The following is a 25,549-nucleotide window of genomic DNA, read 5'->3' on the forward strand; positions in this document are numbered from 1 at the left end:
CAAAATACAGATATTGTAAAATATTAGATGCTGACTTGGAAAATACATTGTTAATAAATGGATAACAATCTCCAAATAGAAGGCTGGTCTAGAGTTCAAGAAAACTGCAATTATTTGTCACTGTTTATTGGTAGGCTAACCCTGACCTGGATAGCCCAGGTGAGCCTGATCTCATCAGATCTCAGAAGCTGAGCAGGGCCAACCTTGGCTAGTACTTGGATGGGAGACCTCCAACAAAGACCAGGGTTGCAGAGGCAGGCAATGGCAAACCACCTCTGTTAGTCTCTTGCCATGAAAACTCCACTAGGGTTTGCCATAAGTCAACTATGACTTGAGGGCACTCTCCATCACCACATCAGTAGGCTAAAGTGGTTGAAAGCCCACAGGGATAGGATTTCGTATTCCATACTCTCATAATATTGAAATGAATGACTAAGTGCTTTTGCCGCTTTCTTCTTCTACTGCGTCTGCTTTGATGAGCAGAGTTGCCACTCCCTCCACTCTTTTGATCTAAGCCAGTGATACCATCTGTGGTTCTTTGACATGCCGCCTGTGGCTCTTCTGAGCATTGCTCCCCAGTGCAGCAGCTGCCCCCTCATGTTTCAGGAAAATGGGCAAGGCCTTCGCCTGGTGGGGCTTGTGGCTGGCAGGTGATCCCCACCTTAAAATAGTCACCGCTGGAGAATGGCTAAGCTGCAAGCCTCTCTGAGGTGCAGGTCTCATGCCAGGGATGGAAGTAAACGTGGCTCCTCTGGTTGCTGGCAACTGCAAACGTGGCTCTCTGTGAGTTGCAGGCTGAGTTCCACTGATCTAAGCAAAGGGGGAAGCTGGACAAAGGCCACTTGGCTGCAGGGTTGTCAGAGAAGCTCAGATGTGCGAAGTCTCAGATGCATTTTCTGTCATCACCAATTATTCTGAGCCTAATAGTCTTCATGCCCATTTATGTTAATATGAAACATTTTAATGACGGCATAATTGCTGTAGCCTGTTTAGACATGTAAATTCACAAAAATGGGAATTTCTAGAGGGGCCAAGGGGTCATTACAGCTGATTGTACTTTGCACAGTGATCAAGCACCCATTTATGCAAACTTAGGTCAAAACGAAGGAATCCTAGAAATATTTAACATGAGTATCTTTGAAAAGAAGGTACCACAAAGAAGCTGGGTTTGGAAAAGAATTTGAAAGCACCTAATGCTGTACAGTATTGAGCTACAGAAGATATCTGTTTAGCGCTTGGATGGGTGACCACTGGGGCCCCTTCCGAAGAGCAGCTACGAAATGTATGGTTGAGTCCAGACTAACATTTTCCATGGATTCATGGACTTCTGCTCACAGAACATAATTTTCCTGCCTCCTCTTCTCATGGCTGCCAAAAATGCCCCCGCCCCTCCAGTTGAAACCAGTGGAAATTGAACATAAGGAATCCAGAAGGGTGAAAAAATAATGATAAAGAACAAAAAAGTAAAAACTAACCCCCCCCCCCAAAAGGAATCAAATACAATTTGATTTTTGATACAATGCATCTGGAATACAAAAATCCAGAAAACAACATGCATGCTTTTTTTCTCTTATGCAGTGACAACTAATTTACTTAATAGGCATGTGGTTTATGCTTCACGTGGAAGCTATTGTATATTCTGCCTTGATCTGTGAATAAGTCAATGAAAGCAATCACATAGCAGCAACACAATTGGACAGTGACCTGGTTAAAACCCTGTTAGCTCATATGTTTCCCACGTTGGTAAGAGTACAACGTATTGAGTGAGAACGCAAGGCATAAAATACAACTGGTTTTGAAATAAAAGGAAGCCAGCGGGTTTTAATCTCTTGCATCCATTGCTCTCTCTTTCCTTTGAATAGCAGATAACGTGGAGGACTTCCCCTGTAAACACTGACTGTAATTGATTAAGGTGATTAGCAGCTTGCTCCTAATTTGTTTATAGGAAGCTTGCGGACTTGCTCCCTGGGGCCAGAAAGCAAGCAATACAGCCAAGCATTGAAACAACGTACGGAAACTGAAGTTGAAGCCACAGTTTTCATTTTATTGGGCCTGTCAGTAATTTCTGTCACGCAGCAGGGTGCGGCTCTTGAACATGGTGTTGCACAGCATCTTTGTGACAAGAAGAATCTAATTAATCCTGCCTAACAGGTAAGAGATGAAAGGTAGGATGATTTAAGACACAGAATTAAATACTCATGTATAAACCTCTTCCTCTAGAATCCGTCACTGGAGCGAAGTCACACAGCCCGAGTGAGCAAAAAACTCTGCAGTAGTATTTTCTTGGTAAGAGGGCCTTAGTAAAGAGAATTATCCACATAGTTTGCTTGTTTTTTAAGGCAAGTTTTCTGAATATTTTGTGAATATCTTAAAAACTAGCTTAATTTTTTTTTTTACATTTTTGAGGGGATTTAGGATTTCCTCCAAACAAGGTGCCTTAATTCTAGAATAAACTGGAAACAGCAGCAAGACTTGCAATCAAACTCCCAGGATGCCACCTCCAAATCCAGCTTCCTGTTGAGAATTGAGGCTGGGGCAGGGAAGCATCCTCACTCAGTTCTGCTCCTTGTTTCAAGTTTGCTTCCTGCCTCTTTTTGCACTGCTAAAATTTCAGGACTGCTTTTCTCCCTATGCTCTGCCACCACAGCTTCACTCATCTGAACAGGGCCTTATGCAGGTGCCACCCTGCAAATGGGCAGTATCAACAGCTGCCCATACATGTGCATTCTCTGCTGTGGGCCCCACCTTATGGAATGGCCTGCCTAATGAGGTTAGGAAGGCGCCCACTCTCCTGGCTTTCCCCAGACGATGCAAAACTGAATTATTCAGGATGGCTTTTTACACAGGTGAGAGGGCTGTATTCTAAGGAAATGATTCAAAAAGATGCTTTGGTAAAGGGATAGGGACTGTAGACTATACTACTGTGTACTGTCTGTTTCCTGTCAGTATGCTCCTACTAGGTAATTTCTGTATCATATAACATGTCATGCTTAAATGCTTAGGGTTTTTTCATCATTGTTTCAGCTCTGATCCAATTCCTGCTTTTTCTCAAATTTCTGCAATCCAAATCATATTGCTTTGCTTATTGAATGCTCCAGCTGTTGATAATATTGACTTACACTGTATAATCTGCCTGATGTGTGACATTTCCAAGTCTAGTAGCCACATATTGAAAAATACTGAACCCTGAACATATTTCTAGCTAAACTTGGGCACAGAACCACAAAAGATCTTCAAACCTGTGACTAGTTCTCTGATTTCCAAATCTGTCGTCTTGCGGAGTAATCGTACTAATGCTGGAATACCCCCACAGTTTTTCAAAGCAATTTTGTTGTCATCGTTTGCTTTCCCGTAAACCAAATTCCTCAGAGCTCCACAGGCACTACGGTGGACTTCTGTCATTCGATGGTCTAGTAGGTCCACCAATAATTGTATTCCTCCTTGTCTTCTTATCTGCAACAGCAAACAAAAAAATAATGGTTCATGATGTGATATTCTCAGGACTAATACAGTTTTTACATGGTAACTAGAGATGAAGTGTTGGGCCAGCTTTTATTGGGTTAGATTCCGTACATCCATTCCACTTATGGAGCCTTCCCCTGATGAAAGAAACGCACATTGTGGGGAGGTGTTCCTGTTAGTGGAATGGATTTGTGGAATCCTTCGTGTTCTTTTCAAGGGTGCTATGGAAGTAAAAGCTCTGTTAAACATCCATCAAAATACTTGGACAGGTGATGACCAAGTTGATCTGAAAGAGATTACCTTCCCTTGTGGAAGGTTAAACAAGATGGCCTTAGGATCTGGTTAGTGAAAGCTGTCATCTAGAATATTTTTAGGAAAATTGAATAGAACAAATTGCTGTTTACAAATAATTATGTATCAGTACTGCATCTTCTGCTAGATTAAATGATTATGATGAATGGAGGTGTAGCTTTCTCTTGTTGTACATGTGTACAATTAGAAGCAAACTTCTAATTTAAAACAAAAGCTATAAATAATCTTTTTTTATCAGCTTCTAGATTTTCTTAGCAGCAACACACTAATACATCTTCAAAATGTGTAACACAGAAGTTACAGCGAAATTAATTTGACAGCTGGAAAGACAATAAATAGTATAGAAGTAGTATATAGTGGTGTATCAGGGATTCTTACATATATGAGCTCAGAACTGAAAACCATACAACACTGGCTCCACAAACGCTTCGTGCCAAACCACAGTTGAGAAGTAGGATTGCAAATACATCTGAGTGGACCAACTATGGCTTGTGACTGGCTGGTACATCAGAAACAAAAAATGCAGGGCTGGATCTCAGGCTACAATATGTAGTTGGAAGAGAGGTTGTGCTCTATGGCTTGATGCCATTTAAATTGATAAACCACAAACAACGCTCACCCTCTGGAGAGCACCGCAGCCAAAGTTAAGAGAGCTGAGCAGATAGAAAATGAAAGCACAACTCTAAACTATGATTAGCCATAGTTTGATGTGTGTGAACTGAGCCAACAAATAATATTTAAATTGTAATCACTTATGTACGTATGGGCCTATTCTACATACTATGAGCACAAACAATTCTATGAACAAAATAAAATGTATTTTGACCATTGAACTAAAATTTGGAACTGTGCATGGCCTTAGGTGAACTCTGATACATGGCCTTAGGTGAACTCTGATACATGGCCTTAGGTGAACTTTGATCCCTGCCAGCCTACACACAGGTGATTGAATCTAAAGCCCCAGAATAGTGCTCTTGGAGAAAATGGAAATTTGCAGGCAATCTGAAGGGGGAGGGGCAACATGTGTTTCTGACTAGGGATTGGTGGCGAGCGGGGTGGGGAGGGAGTGCAATTTGAGAGAAAAGGAGTGATCCCTACAGTACGGTCTTTCATTTCTAGGCGCATTTGGAATCCAGCTAAACTGACCCTAGCATCCAAGAAACGTGCATAACTCCTACTGGTGGCTCGTAAGTGTCCTGGGCTGAGCACTGGCTCCAAACTGGCTGCTTGGAGATATGGATGGTTAGTTTAAGATTACTGCAAGATAGTCTCTCCAAAAGACCAGGGACTTGAGCACTGCTCAGGAAGCAGGTCCTCTTTGGGCTCTTTCATTTCTTCCTCCCACATGACTAAAGTAGTAGCTGCTACTTTGGGTGAGGCTGAAACTGTACAATGAACATCCAAGAATCATCACAAAGTGTACCTGAAAGGAACCAATCAAGCAATGATGTCGTTTTAGAAGTATTGAAGAGAAAATTATACACCTTCTACAGGTTCTAATCTGAAAAAAGGAAACACGAGCAATTGCACTCAGAATTCTTAAGTACCAGCTGAGGCAGGAGTAGAGGTGCTTGCATTTTTTTTCAGACAGTTTCAGGTGGGTAGCCATGTTGGCCTGCAGCAGAAGAGCAGGATGTAAGTCCAGTAGCACCTTCAAGACCTACAAGATTTCCAAGATATAGGCTTTTGAGAGTCAAAGCTCCCCTTGTCAGATATGTGACAAAGGGAGGTTTGACTCTGGAAAGCTTATGCCCTGGAAATCTTGTTGATCTTTAAGATGCTACTGGACTCAAACCTTGCTCTTCTTCAGACAGAGAAACGTAACTATCAGGGTACAGGTGTGTGCCGCTGGACAGAAGGGAAATGTAACCTATTCTCCTTGCCTTACGCTTCAAAAATGAGCAGATGACATCCCAAAACCCTTTTCCTTACTACAGTAATACACAGATTATAAATTACAAGTACTAGTTATGCTGATATACATCATGCATTGGATCCCAGGGATGCATTTCTGTATCGGAGGAACCTTCCCGTGCTTGGAAGAATGACTTGCACCAGGAGAATGACTTCTAATAAATATATTAGAAGAAAGTGCCTCTTCCATTAATGGAGCCAATCAACAGGATCCGACTTCATACGATTTACAGAAGTAACAGATAAGATTGTATAATATGACTAAATACGTGTGCCATATTTTGAGGTCTCGAATGCGATGGCCCTTCTTAAGTGTAGTCTCTCATGTTTTGTTTTGGTTTATGTAGAGAAGCACATGGGTTAAAGGAACAATATCCACTCCACGGCCACACAAGTGCTTCATCTGTTTGCCTCCAATATGATGCAGGCAAGAATATTATTTAGTGTCTAGAAAGAAAGCAGCCTGGATAGCCCAGGCTAGCCTGATCTAATCAGCTCTCAGAAGTTAAGCAGGGTTGGCCCAGGATAATACTTGGCTGGGAGACCACCAAGGAAGTCCAGGGTTACCACACAGAGGCAGGCAATGATAAACCATCTCTATTCATCTCTTGACTTGAAAACCCTATTTGGGGGGCGGGGGGAGTCACCATAAGTTGGCTGTGACTTGAGGGCAGTTTCCCTCAAGAAAAAGGTGTCTGTTCTTGATGTTAAATCAAATTCTTTCTGCTGTGGTCTGGCCACAATGAACTACCTTTAAATATACTTTTGACACAAGGAGATTTTCTTTTGAAAATGAGTGCTTGTAAGATTTTTGTGGTATTCATATAACTGGGATATTTTCTAACAACCCCTTACTTCTGAAACATATTTAAGCCTAATGCTTATTTGAAGGTACCCTTCTATGCAGAACGGCATTGAGACAAACACTAGCTAAGTATAAGGATATACTGAGAATCATATTGAACAAAAAATAACATTGAGGAAGATGACTGAGGAGGTAATTTTTTTTTAACGTACCACTATCTTTAAAAATAGTGTTTTAACCTTTTTCCAAACAAATGTCCGGTTTCTTTTCTCTGATATTTCCTCAAGTGTATGCAAGCAAAGGAATAATTTTACACTGCAAGTGGTAAACAAACTGCATTCACCTTCCTCTGCCTCCTCACTTTCACCTTTTGCTGCCTGTGATAAGTACCAGGCAAAGCGCTTACTCATCCTAGCTTCCTGAGAATGAATTACAGCCAGGTGTCTAAGGAGCGAAGCCTACTGCCTCCATTAATGCTCAGTTACCCGTCTTCCAGTGAGCAGCAAGGTCATTCGGTCCTTCAAATCTAGAAATGTAAGAAGGCTTAGGGATCCTACCAGTTCATGGAACCCACAGTGAGGCTGGAGTAACATATATTGTCAGGAGTTGCAGGACTTAACCTTTCATTCTGGTTCTTCCAGAAAAGGGGGAAAAGGGGGGGGGGGTGAGCTATGTAGAAATCAAGCAATGATTTCTTTCTAAACCAGCAGAGCCAGTTCCAGGGCACTTCCTATCTTCTTAAAGTATCAGTTGATACAACCGTCAGCGGACTCAAGAAATTTCATTAGCTTTGTTTTCTCTGATCCATACATTGATTGAATTTAAGGTTCAACAGCGTATTAGTAAAACCTCAACATGAGGCGATGCTTTGAGAAACTGATGTGTGAGGTTACGTAGAGTTCCATAAAGAAAATTGGATGCCACCAGTATGCAGATGATACCCAGATCTGCATCTCATTATCCAAGTCCCCTGGTGATGCTGTAGAGGTGCTGAGTCGCTGTTTGACAGCTGTTGTCAACTGAAAGGAAACAAGTTGAAATTGAACCCAGACAAGATGGAAGTGATGCTGGTTGGAAAAGTAGAGATCTTGAAGGCCGTTGTACTTCTGACCTTTGATGGGGTTCAGTTGATCCTGGCTGACTCAGTTAATAGTCTAGAGGTTATACTGGACCCAGCAGTACTGCTAGAGAAGCAAGTAAATGCAGCTGCAAAAAAGGCCTTCCTGGCCAAAATCTCCCAGAATTTTGTGTCTTAGGCCTATTGTCTTCCTTGGTCTCTTTCTGGTCAACCTAAAAACGTCTTCCTGGAAATTGTCCTAAATGGCTCTCTGTGTCCGAGGGGATCAGCCAGCTAAAGTACCACGTCCACCTTGGACAAGGAGAAGTGCAGCCTGCAGGGAGTCAAGAGCGGCTGGTGGAAGGGAAAGGGTGTCCGGGCAGCACTGGGGAGCTGGGATCAGGGGGGCGGAGCCTGCCTCAAGCGGAACAGCTCTCGGCTGAGGACTCTGGGCCTAACCAGGACAGGCAGAGATCAGCAGGAATAGCAGCAGCAGCTGTGAGAGGGCAGGGCACCAAGGCAAGTAGGCCAAGTTACTGGTGGAAACAGGCCTTATAAGCAGCTCCTTGGGGTAGCTGATGTAGGAAGGAGAGGTTTTTCAAGACAAACTGCAGGAGGGGGAAGAACAGCCACTCCATGCAAAGAGCAGTGGGGGACAGCCTCTGTCTTTTGAAAAAAATTTCCTGCCTCCTGTTACGTCCACCCCTCCTGCCCCTGAGGTCCCAAAGGAAAACCTGAGCAGAAGCTTCTTGCAAGAGACAAGAGAGCTAATCCCCCCCCCATCGCTCTTCCCCTAGCAGAGAATCGCATGAAGTGATTCTCTTCTTTGTAAACTACACTACCCAGGAAACCTTGCTGGACCTGACACGCACCTGGGCATCTCGTGTAGTTTCCCTCCAAGGACCCAGAGCTCTAGACTATCTGGGTGCCACCCAGCCCTGCCAAACAGTGCCATCCAATATCCCACAATCCTAAAGAAAAGAATTGTTTTTGAGTCACGAGAAGTTGGGATGTTCTATATTTTAACATTACATTTCTTGGATTTTTTTAAAAAAGTAACTACTTGCACAGAAGACTATGTTAAATAATTGGGAACCCTTCTTGTTTGGAGAGAACCAGCTTCATATGGAGTTTGACAACGAAGGGCAAAATAAATTTCTGGACATATGAAGAACAGAGTGGCCTAAGAATAGCCACTCTATGTAAATAAGGATGCTGTTCTAGGCATGGTTAACTAAAAGCAAGTCTCACTAAAAGAAACAAAAAATTGGACACATCCCAATTTACACTGGATATTAAGTATGGGGATGTAAGAATGCCTCCTTTTGAACCAGTGATACTGAACAGGAGCTTCTTCACGTGGGTTAACCAGCAACTAGGTTATCCAAAGGGTATGTAAAGAGTGTCTAAAGAGGGTAAAGAGGATGGATTCTTCCCTACAATGCATAAATGCCAGTTAGTGTTTGGACAGTGGGTAGGGCTGTGGCTCGGGATAGGAGGAAGACCCTGGGTTCAATCCCTGGTGAATCCACTTCAGAAGTTCAGGGGTTAGGTGATGCAAAAGACCTCTGCCCGAGATGCTTGAGAGCTGCTGCCAGTCAGAGTAGACACTACTCACCTCAACAGACCAATGGCCTGATGCAGGAGAAGGCAGCTTCCTGTTTTTATGTGACACCATGGCCTTCTCTGGCAGCCAGGCACCCAGTTACAGCCCCCATCTGTACCATCTAAACTCCAGACAGGACACACAAAGCCCGGATGTTTCAGCACATGGTACATGGCTATGATTCTCAGGCCCATGATATCCATGCTTAGACCTTTGTGCTTTGGTGGTAAGAAACACACCTGAAGGATACAGCACCACTGGGGCGGGGGAGAATTAAGTGTTTGGACTGGCAATTTCAATTGGCGTTAACTATTGTGAGTACAGAATGAATATGCAGTTACTCTTTCACAAGCATTCATTTGGAACAGAGGAGCGTGAACTGACTTTCTGGCCAATTATTGAAATATTTGCTCATATACCGCTTATTCTTTCTCAGTCTGTCAACTCTGATTAAATAAAGTGGCCCGAGCTGTGAAAGCTTATCGCAGTGTTTGAAACATCTTTCATAATCAGTCCATCGGAATACTAAGACTTCTGAAAAGGGCACAATAATAATTGGCTTTGGTGCTTGCGGAATCTAGAAAATCTTCCTTAATTGCTAACAGCAGACACTGTAATATTCCATAATCAGGAGGCCTACACTTTGATCTTTCCAGTCCTGTTTCTAAAGAAGACAATTACTATATCAGAATGGCAATATGAAGATCGGCTGTGAATATCTAATTTTACGTATATACTGTTTTAATCATATACCTACAGATTATGCTATACACTTTATTCATTCAGATTCATTTCTGTGAAGTGGGACTCCAGAAGCAGACAACGGGCAGTGGCTAATAGACACAAGTGGCCCTTGCTCTTCCTTTTCCAGCTCAGTTTTTCTATGCTACCTAACCAGAGGCTAAATACAAAATGCTGACATGTCCTTTCTGCAAAGTACTGAGTAGGTAGTCTGTATTCCCTTCCACTGGTATTAAAGGGTGAAGCAAGAAGGTCAGAGGAGAAATCTTCTAGGGGCACCTTTTGCTTCCTTGAAGTCCATTCCTATAGAACCTTAATCACCTCTCAGGTTCACGGACTTTGATCAACCTCTGAAGTATCTCTGCTTTTGATTCACTTCCCTCTTGTCTAGGGTAAGGGATAATGTTCCCAGAATGCTGTCTTTCTCCCCCAGCTATGTTTTGATAAGCTGAAACCAGACTTGTACCATCTAACATTCCTCCATGTGATATCTCATATTCTCATCCAAAGAGAGCTATATTCCATAGTTTTTTTTTCCTTTTAGATTCTTTGGAACTAGTCAGCCCACCTCTGACTTATTATAAATTTTTGTCTATTTAGGCACTTGGCTTGGGTGAAGGTGTGACTGGTGGTGGCGAGGAGGAGAAAGAGAGAAGGGACAAATTACTTCCACTGAGGGGGATAAAGAACTGACTGGAGACCAAGCCCCCCAAAGACCCTTGCTTCTATAGAACGAGCCTTTCCCCAGACACTGAGCCAACAGTGTGATTGGGGCAAACAATGTGTACAGAAATTCCAATCAGAGCTGAGGCACGGTGGTGCAAACATGGGCTAAACGGGAAGGTGCATCTGTCAGGTACATATCGGCTGAATCCCTCTCCCTTCACTGCCCAGACCTCTTGCTGTCCCCATGAAATGGGAAAAAAACGGCACGGGTAAAGGGAAACCGGGAACAGAGTGCAGCCACACAGGCTGCAGAACCACCAGAAAGCTGGACAGCATTGAACTGGGTTGGAACCGAAACTTGGAGGAACCTTCATTCAGATTAGGTGCTCTTCCGAGAGGAACAAACAGGGGCTGCGTTTGGACAGAATTTTGATTCATCGTTTTCTGAATGTACAACTCTTAAGAGAAGACTATTCAGCACTAGTCCTTCCTTTTAAAAGAGAACGTTAGCTCTGCTTCCGGAATACCAGACAGTGGGTGGACGGTTGGATCCCACTGCTCTGCTCAGCTAAGTGTGCCAGCTTCCTCCAGAGGAAGGGGCTCCTCCTCCAGAGAACACTGCTCGTAGCTTAACAGAGTGGTAGGATCCAGTCCAGAGTCTCCCCCGTTCTTCCTTCTCTATTTTTATAAAGTTCTTCTTTTTTTTTTTTAAAGAAAAAGAAGGGGGCATGCAGTGCGATGTCTTTGAGCAGGAAATGGTAGGTGAGATGTATTGGAAACACATTTACCTAAAACATCATAGCTTAATTTAGCCTCATTAGCGCAGTAATTTGTCGCAGGTTACAAAAAGTGCTGGATCAATTTAAGCTCAAAATAGAGTGGAATGGTATGCAAATTGCTGTGTTAGTTCAAAATGTCTAATTTGTTTAAGAAATCTTAAATTAGGATTTGGAACCTAGGTCCCACTTAAACAGAGATGTTCAATATGGTAATTAAGGATGTGTTTGAAACAATGCATATTATATAAATAAATGCAGCCATTGCTTTACATACAATATTTCATTGTGGGTTGAGAACAATTGTACCTTGAAGACTGAACTTGCCCAGAGTAGTACTAAGAATTTTATAAACTCTGCGCCTTGGGAAGCTTCAGTTCTCGTCTAGAGGTCCTGCAACTAACAACTTGGTCAAGCATAATGCACTAGGGTTGCATAACGTCTGGGGAGAAATCTATGGTGAGAAGCGGATTTCAATAGTGCACATACAACAGCCACCTTGAGCGGCATGATTTTCTCTTGCAGGAGGTGGGATTCAGAAGACCAGCTTACTTGGGGTCTCTTCAGACACGTCAATTTCTCAAAAGAGAGCATCCCAAAGGCTATCTACCCCAACCACCAGGTCAACAAGACCAAACGATTCAATAACTCCCACTACCAGTATAGGACATTCCTGGTGATTCCTGATTCTTTTACCTGAGCATCAAGACAGAGGGGCAAGGGCTGCTATTCACAACCATAGATTGTTGCTGCCCTGCACAGGTTGGTTTTTATAGCCCCAGACACTAACGGCTGTGCAACCCACAGAGTTCGGTTACCTCTTAGAAACTGCAAGTTTGAAAGGTACTAATTAGATGAAATTATGAACATTTGTGACTTTCATTCTTCTGTGATTTAGGCATCTGCTTTCAGAGTGCAAAGAGCCAGTATCTCCCACAGTGTTGATGGACTAGAATTTTCTGGATGTATCCTATAAACTGCAGCCTAGCATAATACTATGCATGTTAACCCAGAATCAAGCCCCACTGGATTCCATTACTCTCATGTAAAACTGCCAGCATTCAAAGTCGCAGAATCACACAGTTGGAAGGGCCCTTATAATGACATTTCTCCAACATCCCACTCAATGAAGGGAACCTCAGCATGTGCTCGAAAACGTCCAGTGAGGGAGAGGCTCTGCCTTTATCAGCAATAATAGAAGGTTGGCTTCAGCCAGTTTTTTCCACTCAATCTCAAATAATTCCCCTTCTTATTACTACATCCCCCATCCTACATGTTTTTTGTCTACATAGATCCCATGATCCTCTGCAGGGCCTAGTGTAGGCTACCTCTTAATCCAGGGCTTATATTTGTTTATTAGTACCAGGGCTTTTTTTCAGCAGGAATGCAGTGGAACGGAGTTCTAGAACCTCTTGAAAATGGGTCACATGGCTGGTGGCCCCACCTCCTGATCTCCAGACAGAGGGGAGTTTAAATTGCCCTCCGCGCCAATCTAAACTCCTCTCTGTCTAGAGATCAGGGGGCGGGGCCATCGGCCATGTGACCATTTTCGCCGAGGGCAATTTAAACTTTAAAAAACTCCCCCCTTGTCCCAGCTGACCCAAAGTGACACCATTGTGTGGTCCTGAGTTCCACCACTGAGTTCCACCACCTCTTTTCCCAGAAAAAAAGCCCTGAGTAGTACCATATAATTTCACAAGGATGCGTCCTTATAAACAACCCAAAATTCCAAGTCATGATATTTTTTAACTCAACAGGACTTTTCTGGAGTGTAAATTGTTAGGATTCTCATGATTTTATAAATTCTTAATTGACAAAATGTTGATCACTGAGGTGGCACCGTGAATAAAATATTCCCTTCTCTTGAGAAATATAATATTTAGATTTAGTCCACACTATACTGCACTTGATGACATTTATTAGTTCTCAAAAGTTGAAAAACGTAAAGGTCGCACATGAAATGAAGTATGCACTTTATCATCATCTAAGGAACCAAATGTCACATAATTGTGCAGCATGAGCTAATTCGCTAAGATGAATGAGGAATGATGCTGTAGCCTCTTGGAAGCTCTGCTAAATGGTAGGTTTCAAGGTGCCTTATTTCAAGCTCTATTCCACAATAGTGGCTCTGCCCTGGAACTATGCTGGCAAGTCACTTATATTATCGTGCTCCAATTTGATAAATATAAGTTATTAACTCTGGTGAAACTGCAGATACGTTTCGAATATGTGAAAAATGGACTGATTAGTAACGTGTACATCTAATGTGGATGAATTAGACTTCAGTGGAAACTGAGCCAAGAAGGTACAAAAAATGGCATAGTCTGCCCCCCACCAGATATTAGTTCAAAGTTCCAACTTTTTTTTTATAGATATGAATTTTATCGTTTGCCTCTTCTATAACTTTAGAACTTGAGCCATGCCAGTTAGCTTCCATTCAGAATATTATTGTAGGGGATTTTCAATACAGTACAGAACAAACCGGCAAAAATCTCATTGAATCTCATCTTCTTCCCCCCTGGATGATTTTAAGCAACAAGGGGAAAAAGAAAGAGCAAAGGAATAAAGAAGACATGTTCACATGGCGCCCCAGAACACTCAAAGCGTTTCACACATTTCAGTGTCTGAAAACTGTTTTACCCATCTGTGCCTTTAAAGGTACAGAAAATATGTACGTCAATAAATCCCCTCTCTACACAGAAAAACAAAGAAGAAACTAATAGTGTCACCCTAAGCAGAGTTATTCCCTTCTAAACCCAAGAAGTCAATGGGCTTCAAAGAGTGTAACTTGGCTTAGGCTGGCTCTGTGTTTTTTCTGCAAATGGAGAGTTTGAAGCTTGCTGGAAGCTCCTATTCAGCTAATAACTGATCCTGCTTCAGCTACCACTTGTTTTTTTTCCCAACACTCTTCATACTTTGGCCCCCTCTGCTTTCTTACTTGCTGTCTTCTTGTCTCAGCTCAACTGCTACTTCCATTCTTCTCCATACCTCCAGGCTGACTCTTTCTGCATCATATCTCTGACTCACTCCCCCCACTAAAAGCTGCATCTTTCTCTTTAAACAACATCTGAAAACACTCCTCTCCATCTTTTGACCTCTGACCTCCAGCTCACCCCATTTTGTGGTTTTTCACTCCCCCCCCCCCAATATTGCAAGGCAAATTTTTCCTTAATATACTATTATTGCTCACCACCTTTATAAAATGACAATTAATTTAATTGTAGCAGCAAACAAAGAATTGCTACCCCAGTGTTCAAGGAGCTTCAGTTTCTCGTATGTGAACCCTGCTTCCCCTTAGTTGCGGTGAAATGTTGAGTTAATTCTGGTTTTGCAGCAAAGCTTATTTTTTCACACTTTTGTGAGTCAGATACCTGAAGAAGTGAGCTGTGACTAAAGAAATATTTGAAGAAGTGAGCTGTGACTCATGAACTAGAGATGGGCACGAACAGCAATACGAACAAAAAAAAAAGCCACCAACGGCCCAATCTGCTGTTTGCGAACAAGCTGTTCATGAGGCCCCATTCTAAACAAACAAGTGGTTGTTGCAAGCCTCGTTCGTTGCTGTTCGTTAAGCCAGACAGTCTGGCCCCGCAATCAATTCCCTTGGCAACTTAGGCAGGGATTGTCTGAACTCTGTCTGAACTCCTGCTGTTGCACTGGAAACCCCAATCTAATCCCAAATTAGGTTGATAGGCAGGTCTTCCTTTCAAGTGTGGAGCTTCAAATTTGTTACAAGGGAGCAAAGACCACAGGGGAGGGGGGCTCCCAGCTCTGGCTTTGGAGAGGGAGAGACAGCTGCTGTTGGCATTTGGAGAGAGAGAGTGCATTGGAGCTTGAATTTTCTCTGTGTGGTAGGATAGGGATCTACCTCTTCAAGTTCCAGGGCTGCTGCCAGGCTCTGGGCCAAGCTATTATTTATTATTGATACCTTTCCTGCTGCCTGCTCAGGTCAGATTTCTGGGAGTGGTGCAGTAGGAATCTTGACCAAACTTGGATGATGGCTGGAGGAGAGCCTGCTAGCCCCCACGAACAGCCAACCACGAACATGTTCGTGAACGGGGCCATGTTTGTGGTTGTTCGTGAGTCCCTGTTCATGGATGGCAACGAACAACGAACATCATGTTCGAGTTTTTTCTGTTCGTGCCCATCTCCACTTATAACCTACTACAAATTTGCTCTTTTCTACTGTTACAGACACAGCTACCCATCTTGATCTTTCAACATTTATTCTAGCACGAGCTTTTTGTGAGTCTGCACTCACTCCTTGAAGCTAGTTTTGTAGTGTTTTTTGTAAAACGGATTCCAAAAAAACCCAACCCCTGCCTCTGTTTTAAGGCTAACCATGGTTAGAATTAGCAACAGAGCAGATTTAGCAAAGTTTAACACTGCAAAAGGGGGAGGCAGAGATTCATGAAGGAGGGGTGAGCCCACAGAATTCTCCCAGCTGGAAAATGCTGCATTCATACCAGACCTGTGTGAAGATTGTTTCAGCCCCAAAACTAAGACTAAACCATGTCTTAGAGACTGGATAGTCTTCTTTTATTTAAAAGAGCATAGTTACTTTTTTCAGAGAGAAACATAAAAGCAATTTTTTAAATAAAGAAATCCTGTGTCAGCCTCAAGAGACTCTGTCAGGTGACAGAAAAACACCAAAATTTAAAATATTTTCTTAATTAAGAAGAAACAAAAAACCTCTGCTGGAATAAAAAAATGATTATAATTAAAAATAAGCATGCTCCACAGGCAGACTTATTAGGACAGTCATTCCGGGAGAACATAAAATAGATGAAGTGGAGAACAGAAACCTTGCAAAATCAGCATATCTTGTAATGAGCTTGTTTAATGTTGCAATTGTGACATGGCTTCCAGAGGAACAGAGATTCTCATTCAGGGAACAAAAGAGAGGACCCCCCCCAAGCTATTTACATTGCAACCATAAACAGAGTTACAGCCTTTTAAACCCACTGAAGTCAATAAATTTAAAATGGTGTAATTCTGCTTAGAATGACATGGCAAGTTTGGCTTGTGCGAACACCTTGCTTAGGCTAGGGGAGTGGTGAGGACTTTGGTTATCTTCTCAATGTTAATTGCTCTGTTCTTTTCCTTTACGAATCAATGAGCCTACATTTGAAGATTAATGTTATCGTTTGCGTGTTTCTGCTACCGACACTCACAGACCATACTGAATTGTTGGTGGCAATTCTTGGTGGCACATTTCAAAGTGCCACAGGTTCCCAATTAAGATTGGGACCATAGGGTGGAGCCCCTAAGGGTTGCCAACTTTGGGTTGGTAAATAATAATAACAACAACAGCATTCGATTTATATACTGCCCTTCAAGACAACTTAACGCCCACTCAGAGTGGTTTATAAAGTTTGTTATTATTATCCTCATGACAATCACCCTGTGAGGTGGGTGGGGCTGAGAGAGCTCTGAGAGAGCTGTGACAGCTTCAAGGTCACCCAGCTGAATTCAAGTGGAGTTCTCCAGATCAGAGTCCTGGAGATTTGAGGGCTGAGTCTGGGAAGGAGCTCAGTTGGGATGTGATGTCATAAAGTCTACCCTCTGATGGTGACATTTCCTCTGTGGGAACCGATCTCTGTAGTTTGGAGATCAGTTGTAATTCTGGGAGAACTCCAGGGCTCGGCTGGAGGCTGTAAACCATAACGGCCCAGGGGGCATTATTTCCCCCATCGAGAAGTTGTCTTAACACCCACAAAGGCAGTTTTAACTCAGAAAAAACAAGCCATGGCAGGAGCTCCTGCTTCCCCCTGCACCGTGGCCCCAATCTAAATCCACGGCCTATCTAAACTGAGCTGCCACTGAGAAACTGCAGAGTTTCAAAATGGGCAAAGGGTGGCCTTAGTTACTCATCAAGGTGGGTGGAAAGAGGGATAACACCTTGCCATGCTGAACCACTAGATAAAAACATGGGTGATGGCCTCACACTGAAGGACCTTGCAGGAGGGGCTGCATTTTGCCCACACGTGGTCCCAGGCAGCTGTGATGCTGCCTCTGCAAGTAAATGGAGGCATCATGGTGGCAGGAAGGACAATATGATTCAGGGAGCAGATGCCTCAACTCCCCCTCCTGTTCCTCACAAAGGGTTTCTCATGTGCATGGACCGATTGAAGCAAAGAAGGAAGCTGCAGCAGAAGACAAGCATGACCAAGGGGCAGCAGTCCCAAACAGCCTTCTCCAGGGCTTTTTTTCAGGGGGAACGCGGGGGAACGAAGTTCCGGAACCTCTTGAAAATGGTCGCATAGCTGGTGGCCCCGCTCCCTGATCTCCAGACAGAGGGGAGTTTAGATTGCCCTCCGTGCCGCTCAGCGGCGCAGAGGGCAGTCTAAACTCCCCTCTGTCTGGAGATCAGTGGGCGGGGCCACCAGCCATGTAACCATTTTCTCCTAGGGCAATCCACTGAGTTCCACCACCTCTTTTCCCAGAAAAAAAGCCCTGGCCTTCTCTGTATATGATGGGGCAGATCAGGGGATTAGCCCCACCGACTTCTTTGGGACTTCCGTAGCTGAAGTGGTGAATTGTCCCTCCAGGGACAAAGGTGGATCATTCATAAGAATAAACACCCATCGCAAAAAAGGTCCACACCACCACACACTCACTGTAAGGGCAGAATCATACAATTACAGAAGTGGAACCACAGAACTACTGGTCAGGTAGGGATCTTCCAGGGCAACCAGGGCCCTATTTGTCATTGGCACTTGGCAGGACTTTTTACCCTAAACCCTTTCAAGGTCAAGAGTTTAATGAATCCTGTCACGTTGTGGGTGGAAAGACTAGTCTGGGAACCAGAAAAATGCAACTTCAATCTGGTCACCTAGCCGCTGGAACTGTGTGGAGAAAACTTCTGGCCAACGAGTTAGCCTAGAGTTCCCTGTGGGAAAGCAGAGGCCAAGTTAATGCAGGTCTTGCTTCATCATTCCTGATTGCTGTTCTGGCCGAGATGTTCCTGGACGTCCCTCCCAATGTTTGGGGTCAATAAACCGCATTGTCTGCTACACAAGTGCCCTTGTGCATGTGTTTGCTGCAGCATGTCGTAATGGTGAAAAGAAGACTTGTGCATATCTTCTACCAGTAGCTGGCCCCAGAATCTTCTGCACACTGAAAAGAGGCTTAGTGGCACTGGAAAATCAGCCACTATCGTGCTGCTGGATGGACCAAATCAGGTTTGTTTATTTACATTATATATAGTCTGCCTTTCTCAATGAGACTCAAGATGGATTACATAGTGTAACTCAACATGAACTACGGCTGGAGCATCCAATAAATACCATAGGCTATAGCAATAATCAGTACACAGTAGTATAGTCTGCTGTCTCTATCCCTTTCCCAAAACATTTCTCTGAACCATTTCTGTACAGTACAGCCCTTGAACCCCACCAAAAGGGGGGAGAACGATGTCCAAGATCTCCGCTTTCCAAACTAGCATCACTTCTGTCTTGTCTGGGTTCAGTTTCAGTTTGTTCACTTTCAGCCATTTGACCACAGCAGTGAGGAAAGGATTTGAGACCTCTACTGCATTACCCAGGGATAGTGAGTTACAGAGGTGAGTGTCATCTGCATATTGATGACACCCAGTTCCGAAGCTGCAAATTATTTCCCCTAAAGACTTTAAATAGATGTTGAATAACATGGGGAATAAGATTGTGCCCCTTGGAACCCCACAAGAAAGCTCCCGCACTGAAGACAGCTGTTGTCCAACAGCAACCGTCTGAGTCCGTTCCACAAGGAATTATTTAAACCAGGCACATCCCCTGATACCCTCTTCTGCCTCCAAACACCTCAACAGGATGGCATGGTCTACTGGTTAATCACCTACATTTAATATTGAGTCCATTGTAAAGAGCAGCAAGTATTCATAAAATGGAGTAAATGAAATCACCCATGGCAACCCTACACTGGATATCAGCCATCTTCAAAGTGTACCAGAAACTTATTTTAAAATACTGGCTTGGACCTCACATCTTTGTTCGATGTGTGGTTCTCTACAGAAGCTGCTGAGGCGTTCCTCTGCTGCGGAGCTTGCTTCCTCTGGCACTGGGCACCTCTGGTTGCGCAATGCCCAAGTTTTCCAACAAGCCCCTGAGTGCCTCGTGGAAGAGGGAGTGAGTTCTGCCTCTGCAGTGCCTCGAGCAAAGCACATGCAGAGCAAAGGTACAGCATCCAAGTCAACAGAGATCATGACCCCCCCCCCCCCCCGCATCCACTTTGCTTTTACTTCAAGTGATACAGCAAGTCTACACAACTTGTGGCCCACCAAACAGAACACAGGCCAACAAGCCTTCTCTTTGTGCTATTGGTGTCTGGTATGCATGTATCAAGCACCTGGAAGACTTGCAAATATTGATTGTGGGTTGCATTTCACTTGCTGGGCCCTGTGGTGTCACCTTGCTATGGTAAGCAAGGTAGGAGCAGGGCTTTTTTTCCAGCTGGAACACAGTGGAACAGAGTTCCAGCACCTTTTGAAAATGGTCACATGGCTGGTGGCCCCGCCCCCTGATCTCCAGACAGAGGGGAGTTTAGATTGCCTTCAGCGCCACTGGAGATCAGGGGGCGGGGCCACTGGCCATGTGACCATTTTCACCAAGGGTGATTTAAACTTTTAAACCCCCCCCCCATTCCAGGTTACTCAAAGTGACATCATTGTGCGGTCCTGAGTTCCATCACCTCTTTTCCCAGAAAAAAAGCCCTGGGTAGAAGGAACAATATTTCCAACACAGGTTTGTTCTCTTTTTAATTATTGTTGCTATTCTGAAAGAATAACCAAAGATGCAGAGAGTAAGCAGAGTAAAACAAATCTCCCACTGAGAGAAGTGTTTGTTAAGGCAGGCAGAGAAATAGGACACATAGTTCACTAGCCACCTGCCCCCTTCTCTCCCACCCTTATGCAATCGGATGGTACGAGAAATCACTGTGGCTTTCATGGGTGAAATTAATTTCCCTGCACAAAGGAGGGAATCACCAGCGCCAAAACCTTGGGTGACCTGTTGTATCATTGCCGCTGATGGCTGACTGCCATTTTCCATCAGAACAAAATGAGGCTGGCCTGTGAAACCAAACAATTTGATCCTTTTGTGGGGCGACCTCACACAAAAAAAAGTGAGATGGTTTTACAGCCACAAGGAATTGCTTGGCGAAGAACAAACCTTGTGTTAACAGGAGCCACTTTCCCTAAAAGTTCTCTGTTACATTTCTGAAAAAACGCTTAACTTCCCCCTCCCCTTGTTTTCTTTTCTGGTAGAGTAGGACAAGCTCTGTTCTTCAAACAATCGTACCCTTGTTCATTTAAGATGCTTTTTGCTATGCAGCAAACTACCTTCTCAAATGGCCTGTAATTCAACCTCACCAATTCTGCCAATTGTCAGCTGTAGCTGAAAGGTCTAGCTCTTCTTGCTTACAGTTTTATCTCTTCTCTTTCCACAGCAAGCACCGTAAACAGGGTTAGCAGGCTACACAAGAATCAGGTGTTGTCTATCCTGAATACAGTTGCACACAATATACAAAAAACTAGCAAAATGACGGGGCAAAGCAAGGGCCAAAGAAAAGGATAAGGATCCACTCCACCAGCGCCTGGGACAGATTTCACCAGCCAGCTTTATCTTATGCAGCTGCTTTATTTTATGTCACAGAACTTAATGGAATCCATTGAGAAAGAAGCTTACCATTTCAGCTGCATAGCTTTGCTTAAACTTCTACTCCTTGGCCACACTGAAGCATAACGAAGAGACAGAGCCTAGGAATTAACAAGTCTACATACAAATCTCTGATTTTTTTTTTATTATTTACTTCATTAATACTTTGCCTTTCTCCTCAATGAGGACCCAAAATGGCTTCCATTGTTTTCTTCTCCAATTTATCTTCACAGCAACCCTGTGGGGTAGGTTAGGCTTAGAGGGTGTGACTAGCCAAAGGCCACCCACCAAGTTTCCATGGCAGAGCGGGGATTTGAAGGTTAAATGACTGCCCCGACGTAATTCAGTAAGTTTCAACGTTGAGTAGCTATTTGAATCCATCTCTCTCCATATCTAATGCTCCATCCCCATGTTTATCTCCACACCACATTAATTCTTACTTTAATCATGAACATATATAAACAGAAAGATTAATATTCAGCCATACCGCTCTGGTGCTAGGGGTGTAATGTCGCTCTCTGAGCCAAGAGATGCCATCAAGAGCAAGTAAGATCACAATGTTGACAAAGGGGTAGCCATGTTAGTCTGTTACAGCAAAGGAAAACAAAGGTCCTGCGGCACCTTAAAGACTAGCGACATTTATTTCAATACAAGCTTTTGTGAGTCACAGTGTTTAAGGTGCCACGAGATTTTTGTTTTATTTTGGTTCATGAGAAGTTAGAAATGACCCTGCTTAAGAACTAGAACACTGCACATCTCTTTCCTTTTTAATATGATCACATTTGGGGGGTAAAACCTACATCGATAGACGTGTACCCAGGGCTTTTTTTCAGCTGGAACACGGTGGAACGGAGTTCCGGAACCTCTTGAAAATGGTCACATGGCTGGTGGCCCCGCCCCCTGATCTCCAGACAGAGGGGAGTTGAGATTGCCCTCTGCGCAGCGGCATGGAGGGCAATCTAAACTCCCCTCTGTCTGGATATCAGGGGGTGGGGCCACTAGCCATGTGACCATTTTCTCCAACGGCAACCCACTGAGTTCCACCACCTCTTTTCCCAGAAAAAAAGCCCTGGGTGTACCTATGTTCTTTCTTGAAATATCCCACATGTGTGGTGTTTCAGAGCCTTTGGCGGTTTGCTGCCCAGCTTATACAGCTAGCCCTATGTCTGCTGTTATTAATACAGAGCTTCTTATCAGTTCTTTATGCATTATGACACTGCTCATATGGTACACACATTTTTAGCTTCTCGTCGTGCCCTGAAAAAGGAAATTGCACTCAGCTGGCTCAGATGTCCAAACAACAGTCTGATTTTTTATCTAGGTTTGGGCTGATAGAGGTCCATCAAGTAGGCCACTTAAAGGGCCTGCAGCCTCATCAGTACTAAGTTACCCTAAGTAAGCTGCATGCCCCAAAGTGAATTACTAAGCTAATTAATGCCATTGGTCTTAAGAAATACATGATATGATTGTTTGTGGTTGCCAAGCAAAGCTCTGAGAAGTAATGTAATGTACTGGAGACATGGACAGAGATTGGGTTATAAGGGCTTAAAGCCTTGCTCAGTCAATACAGCCTCTCTCACTCTCAGTTGAATCTACTGCACAGGGTTGAACCGATACCCTGGGAAAACACAAATGAAAAGAATTGGTCTAGATGGAAATGTGACAGACGAGTAAATAAAAATACATTGTTTCTAAACTAATTGTTAAAAGTGCCTATGCCCAGGTGATCTGAAGACCAGATAGAGTTGTTTCTCCAGAAAAGCCAGCGTGGTATAGTGGTTAGAGAGTCAGACTAGGATCTGGGAGAATCCAGTTCAAATCCCCCCTCTGCCAGAAAAGCTTGCTGGGTGACCTTGAGCCAGTCACACACTCCCAGCCTAACCTACCTCACAGGGTTCCTGTGGGGATAAAATGGAAGAGAGAAGAATTATGTAAGCCACCTCAGTTCCCCACTGAGAAAGGTGGGGTATACATGATTATTTGTTGTCAATCTGGGGGATTCTTCAGTTCTAAGTCAAGATTGGGTTTGAAGAATTAAGACCACACAAGGCAAGGCAGTAAGTCACATGAGGCTGCCATATACAGAGTCGGACCATTGGTCTACCAAGAGCAGTATCATCTAGTCTCACTGGCAGTGGGTCTCAAGGTTCCCAGTCTTTCCCATCATCTACTTCTAGATCTTTTTAGTTGGAGATTCTGGGGACTGAACCTGGGAACCCTCCCTATCAGACCATTTAAACACAATATATGCTTATTTGGGGATCTTTGTTCTGGCCTTTGAACCCCCACCCCCCCACCCCGTCACAACCATAGCCATGCCAGGGAATGTAATTGGGTAGATTAGGCTACATATCTGGAACTGAGCATGGGCCCAGGTGTTTCTAGGATAAGCAGAAAACATGCAATGCAGTCTGATAGAGGGAAACGGGTTCTCTAAAAAATTTTTTGACAACATTTAAACACAGCAAAGGAAAAAAAATTGGATCTCCCCCAATACAACCAACCCTAATTGTAATCATTTAGTTCACTTAAATTATTCATGCATCATTACAAGAAGCTGGAAAGGAAAAATTCAAATCCTTCCAGATGAAATCAAGAAAAGCAAACATAAGGGGTGTTTTGTGAACATGCAAATGGTTTGTGACACCTAAGCAACCGGCTTCAGGCTCCTGCCCAGGAAACAACTGTTGTCTCTGCCAAATGTCCTTTTAATGTATCCCGCAATCTAAGTCGACAGTGAAGAAGCACCAAAAATGGGAAAAATGAATCCAAAACTACAGACTTCTCTCTTGATTTGCGTTGGGGGTGAGGAAGAGGATTATGAACATGCTTTTACTGAGAGAAGAGAGAACCAGCTATTGAAAAACCACACCCAAGTCCAAAGGAATTTCTCTTTTTTATTACACTCATGTGCACTACCTTGAATTGCAGACTCTGATTATAGAGGGAAAAAACTGATTTTTATTTTTATTTTCCTCTCTAATGGTGATTCGAGGATAGTTACTCAGTGCAGATTGCACATAGCAACTGAATTGGGAAAAGCAGTCTAAAAATTAGGAAAGCATAGCTTCCGACAAAAGATGCTGCAATCCAACGATGAGTTAAATTGCAGTGTTAGGATTTGAGCCAGTTCAGTGTCATTAGCGTTGATTTCAAATTGCAATAAAGTGGCTCTATACCAAATCAGTCCAGGGATAGGAGGTGGATGGTGAGTTTCAAAAAAGCTCATACTTAGTAGCTGAGATGAATGCATAGTGGAAGTTCAGAGTTAGCTGGTATGATGTCACATCAGCAGATTAAGAACATTCTCCAACGATCTGTTTTACTCTGTTGGACAAATAGACGTATTTTTAAAAAGGCCTCGAAACCTTTCTGGTTCACTGCAGTGCTAGGAAAGAGCAGAAAACCAAGCTTCCTGGCAGTATGGAAAGGTGATGCGCACTGTGTCGTCGTTTTCGAACACAAATCTAATTACCCTGAAGAACGTGCAATCAAAAGAGCTGATCTACACACTGGATGGGTCAGCTCATCAATAGCTAAGAGTTCCTAAGGGATTTTTTTGAAGTTAATTGGCAGAAAAACAACTGTCCATCTGTACACATGCCAGCTGCCCAAAGGCATCGAACTCAACATTAATGAGAGCGAGCTGTAGATGTACAGTGAGTAAACAGCAGTAATAGCTTAACTGCTTTTCCAGGAAAAATCAACAGATAGATCAATAATTTTAATGAAAGAATAAATAGAAAATGATAGGATGGTGACAGTGTTGGAGGGAAACAGATATAAGTAATACATCCAGCCTAAGTTACGCCAATCACAGAAGCAAGAGGAATCAACAACTACAGACTTCTGCTGCTGATGGAGGTACAAATGCCTACATACGATTCTCTTCTTTGTCAACCATTCTACATATGAAAAAGCATCCCATAGTTGAGATCAGGGCTTTTTTTCTGGGGAAAGAGGTGGTGGAACTCAGTGGTTTGCCCTCGGAGAAAATGATCACATGGCTGGTGGCCCCGCCCCCTGATCTCCAGACAGAGGGGAGTTCCATTTGCAATCTAAACTCCCCTCTGTCTGGAGATCAGGGGGCGGGGCCACCAGCCATGTGACCATTTTCAAGAGGTTCCGGAACTCCATTCCCCCGCGTTCCTGCTGAAAAAAAGCCCTGGATGAGATACTGCTAATGATTCCTGTGATAGCATTTTTTGGAGTTCAGTGGGAAAGGTACTGATAAGGAATTGAAATGCCCTTAAAGGGAACAAGCAAACAACAAACATCCTCAGTTTTTCCTCTTAACTCACCATTTCAAGCGACAAAGGCGCTTTTAATAAATAATCTGACTTCTAAGGTGTGCATTAAACAGAAATACTAAAGATTAATTCAAGTGAAGCAGTAATAAATAGAACTTTTAAAAAAGGTTCTACGCATACAGTTATTGTATAATTCACAGCGGGATTATAGGGAGGATCACTTCTCTTGTCACTGATGAAAGAAACAAACTCACACCCCAGAGGCATGCTAATCCATGACAAATCAAGAAAATACTTCTTTATAACGACA

At 43.4% G+C, this 25,549-nt stretch overlaps 1 protein-coding gene across 1 annotated transcript in view; it reads right to left on the reverse strand.

Annotated features, from left to right (window-relative positions):
• The window catches only part of CTNND2 (catenin delta 2), a 303,251-nt gene that overhangs the window by 129,969 nt on the left and 147,733 nt on the right, over window positions 1-25,549 (reverse strand). Inside the window, exon 5 of the mRNA XM_054985091.1 lies at window positions 3,240-3,453. Coding sequence (XP_054841066.1) covers window positions 3,240-3,453 — 214 coding nt within the window. The remainder of the gene's footprint in view (window positions 1-3,239; window positions 3,454-25,549) is intronic.

The sequence above is a fragment of the Eublepharis macularius genome, chromosome 7 (assembly GCF_028583425.1).
Source record: "Eublepharis macularius isolate TG4126 chromosome 7, MPM_Emac_v1.0, whole genome shotgun sequence".
NCBI classification, from domain to species: domain Eukaryota; kingdom Metazoa; phylum Chordata; class Lepidosauria; order Squamata; family Eublepharidae; genus Eublepharis; species Eublepharis macularius.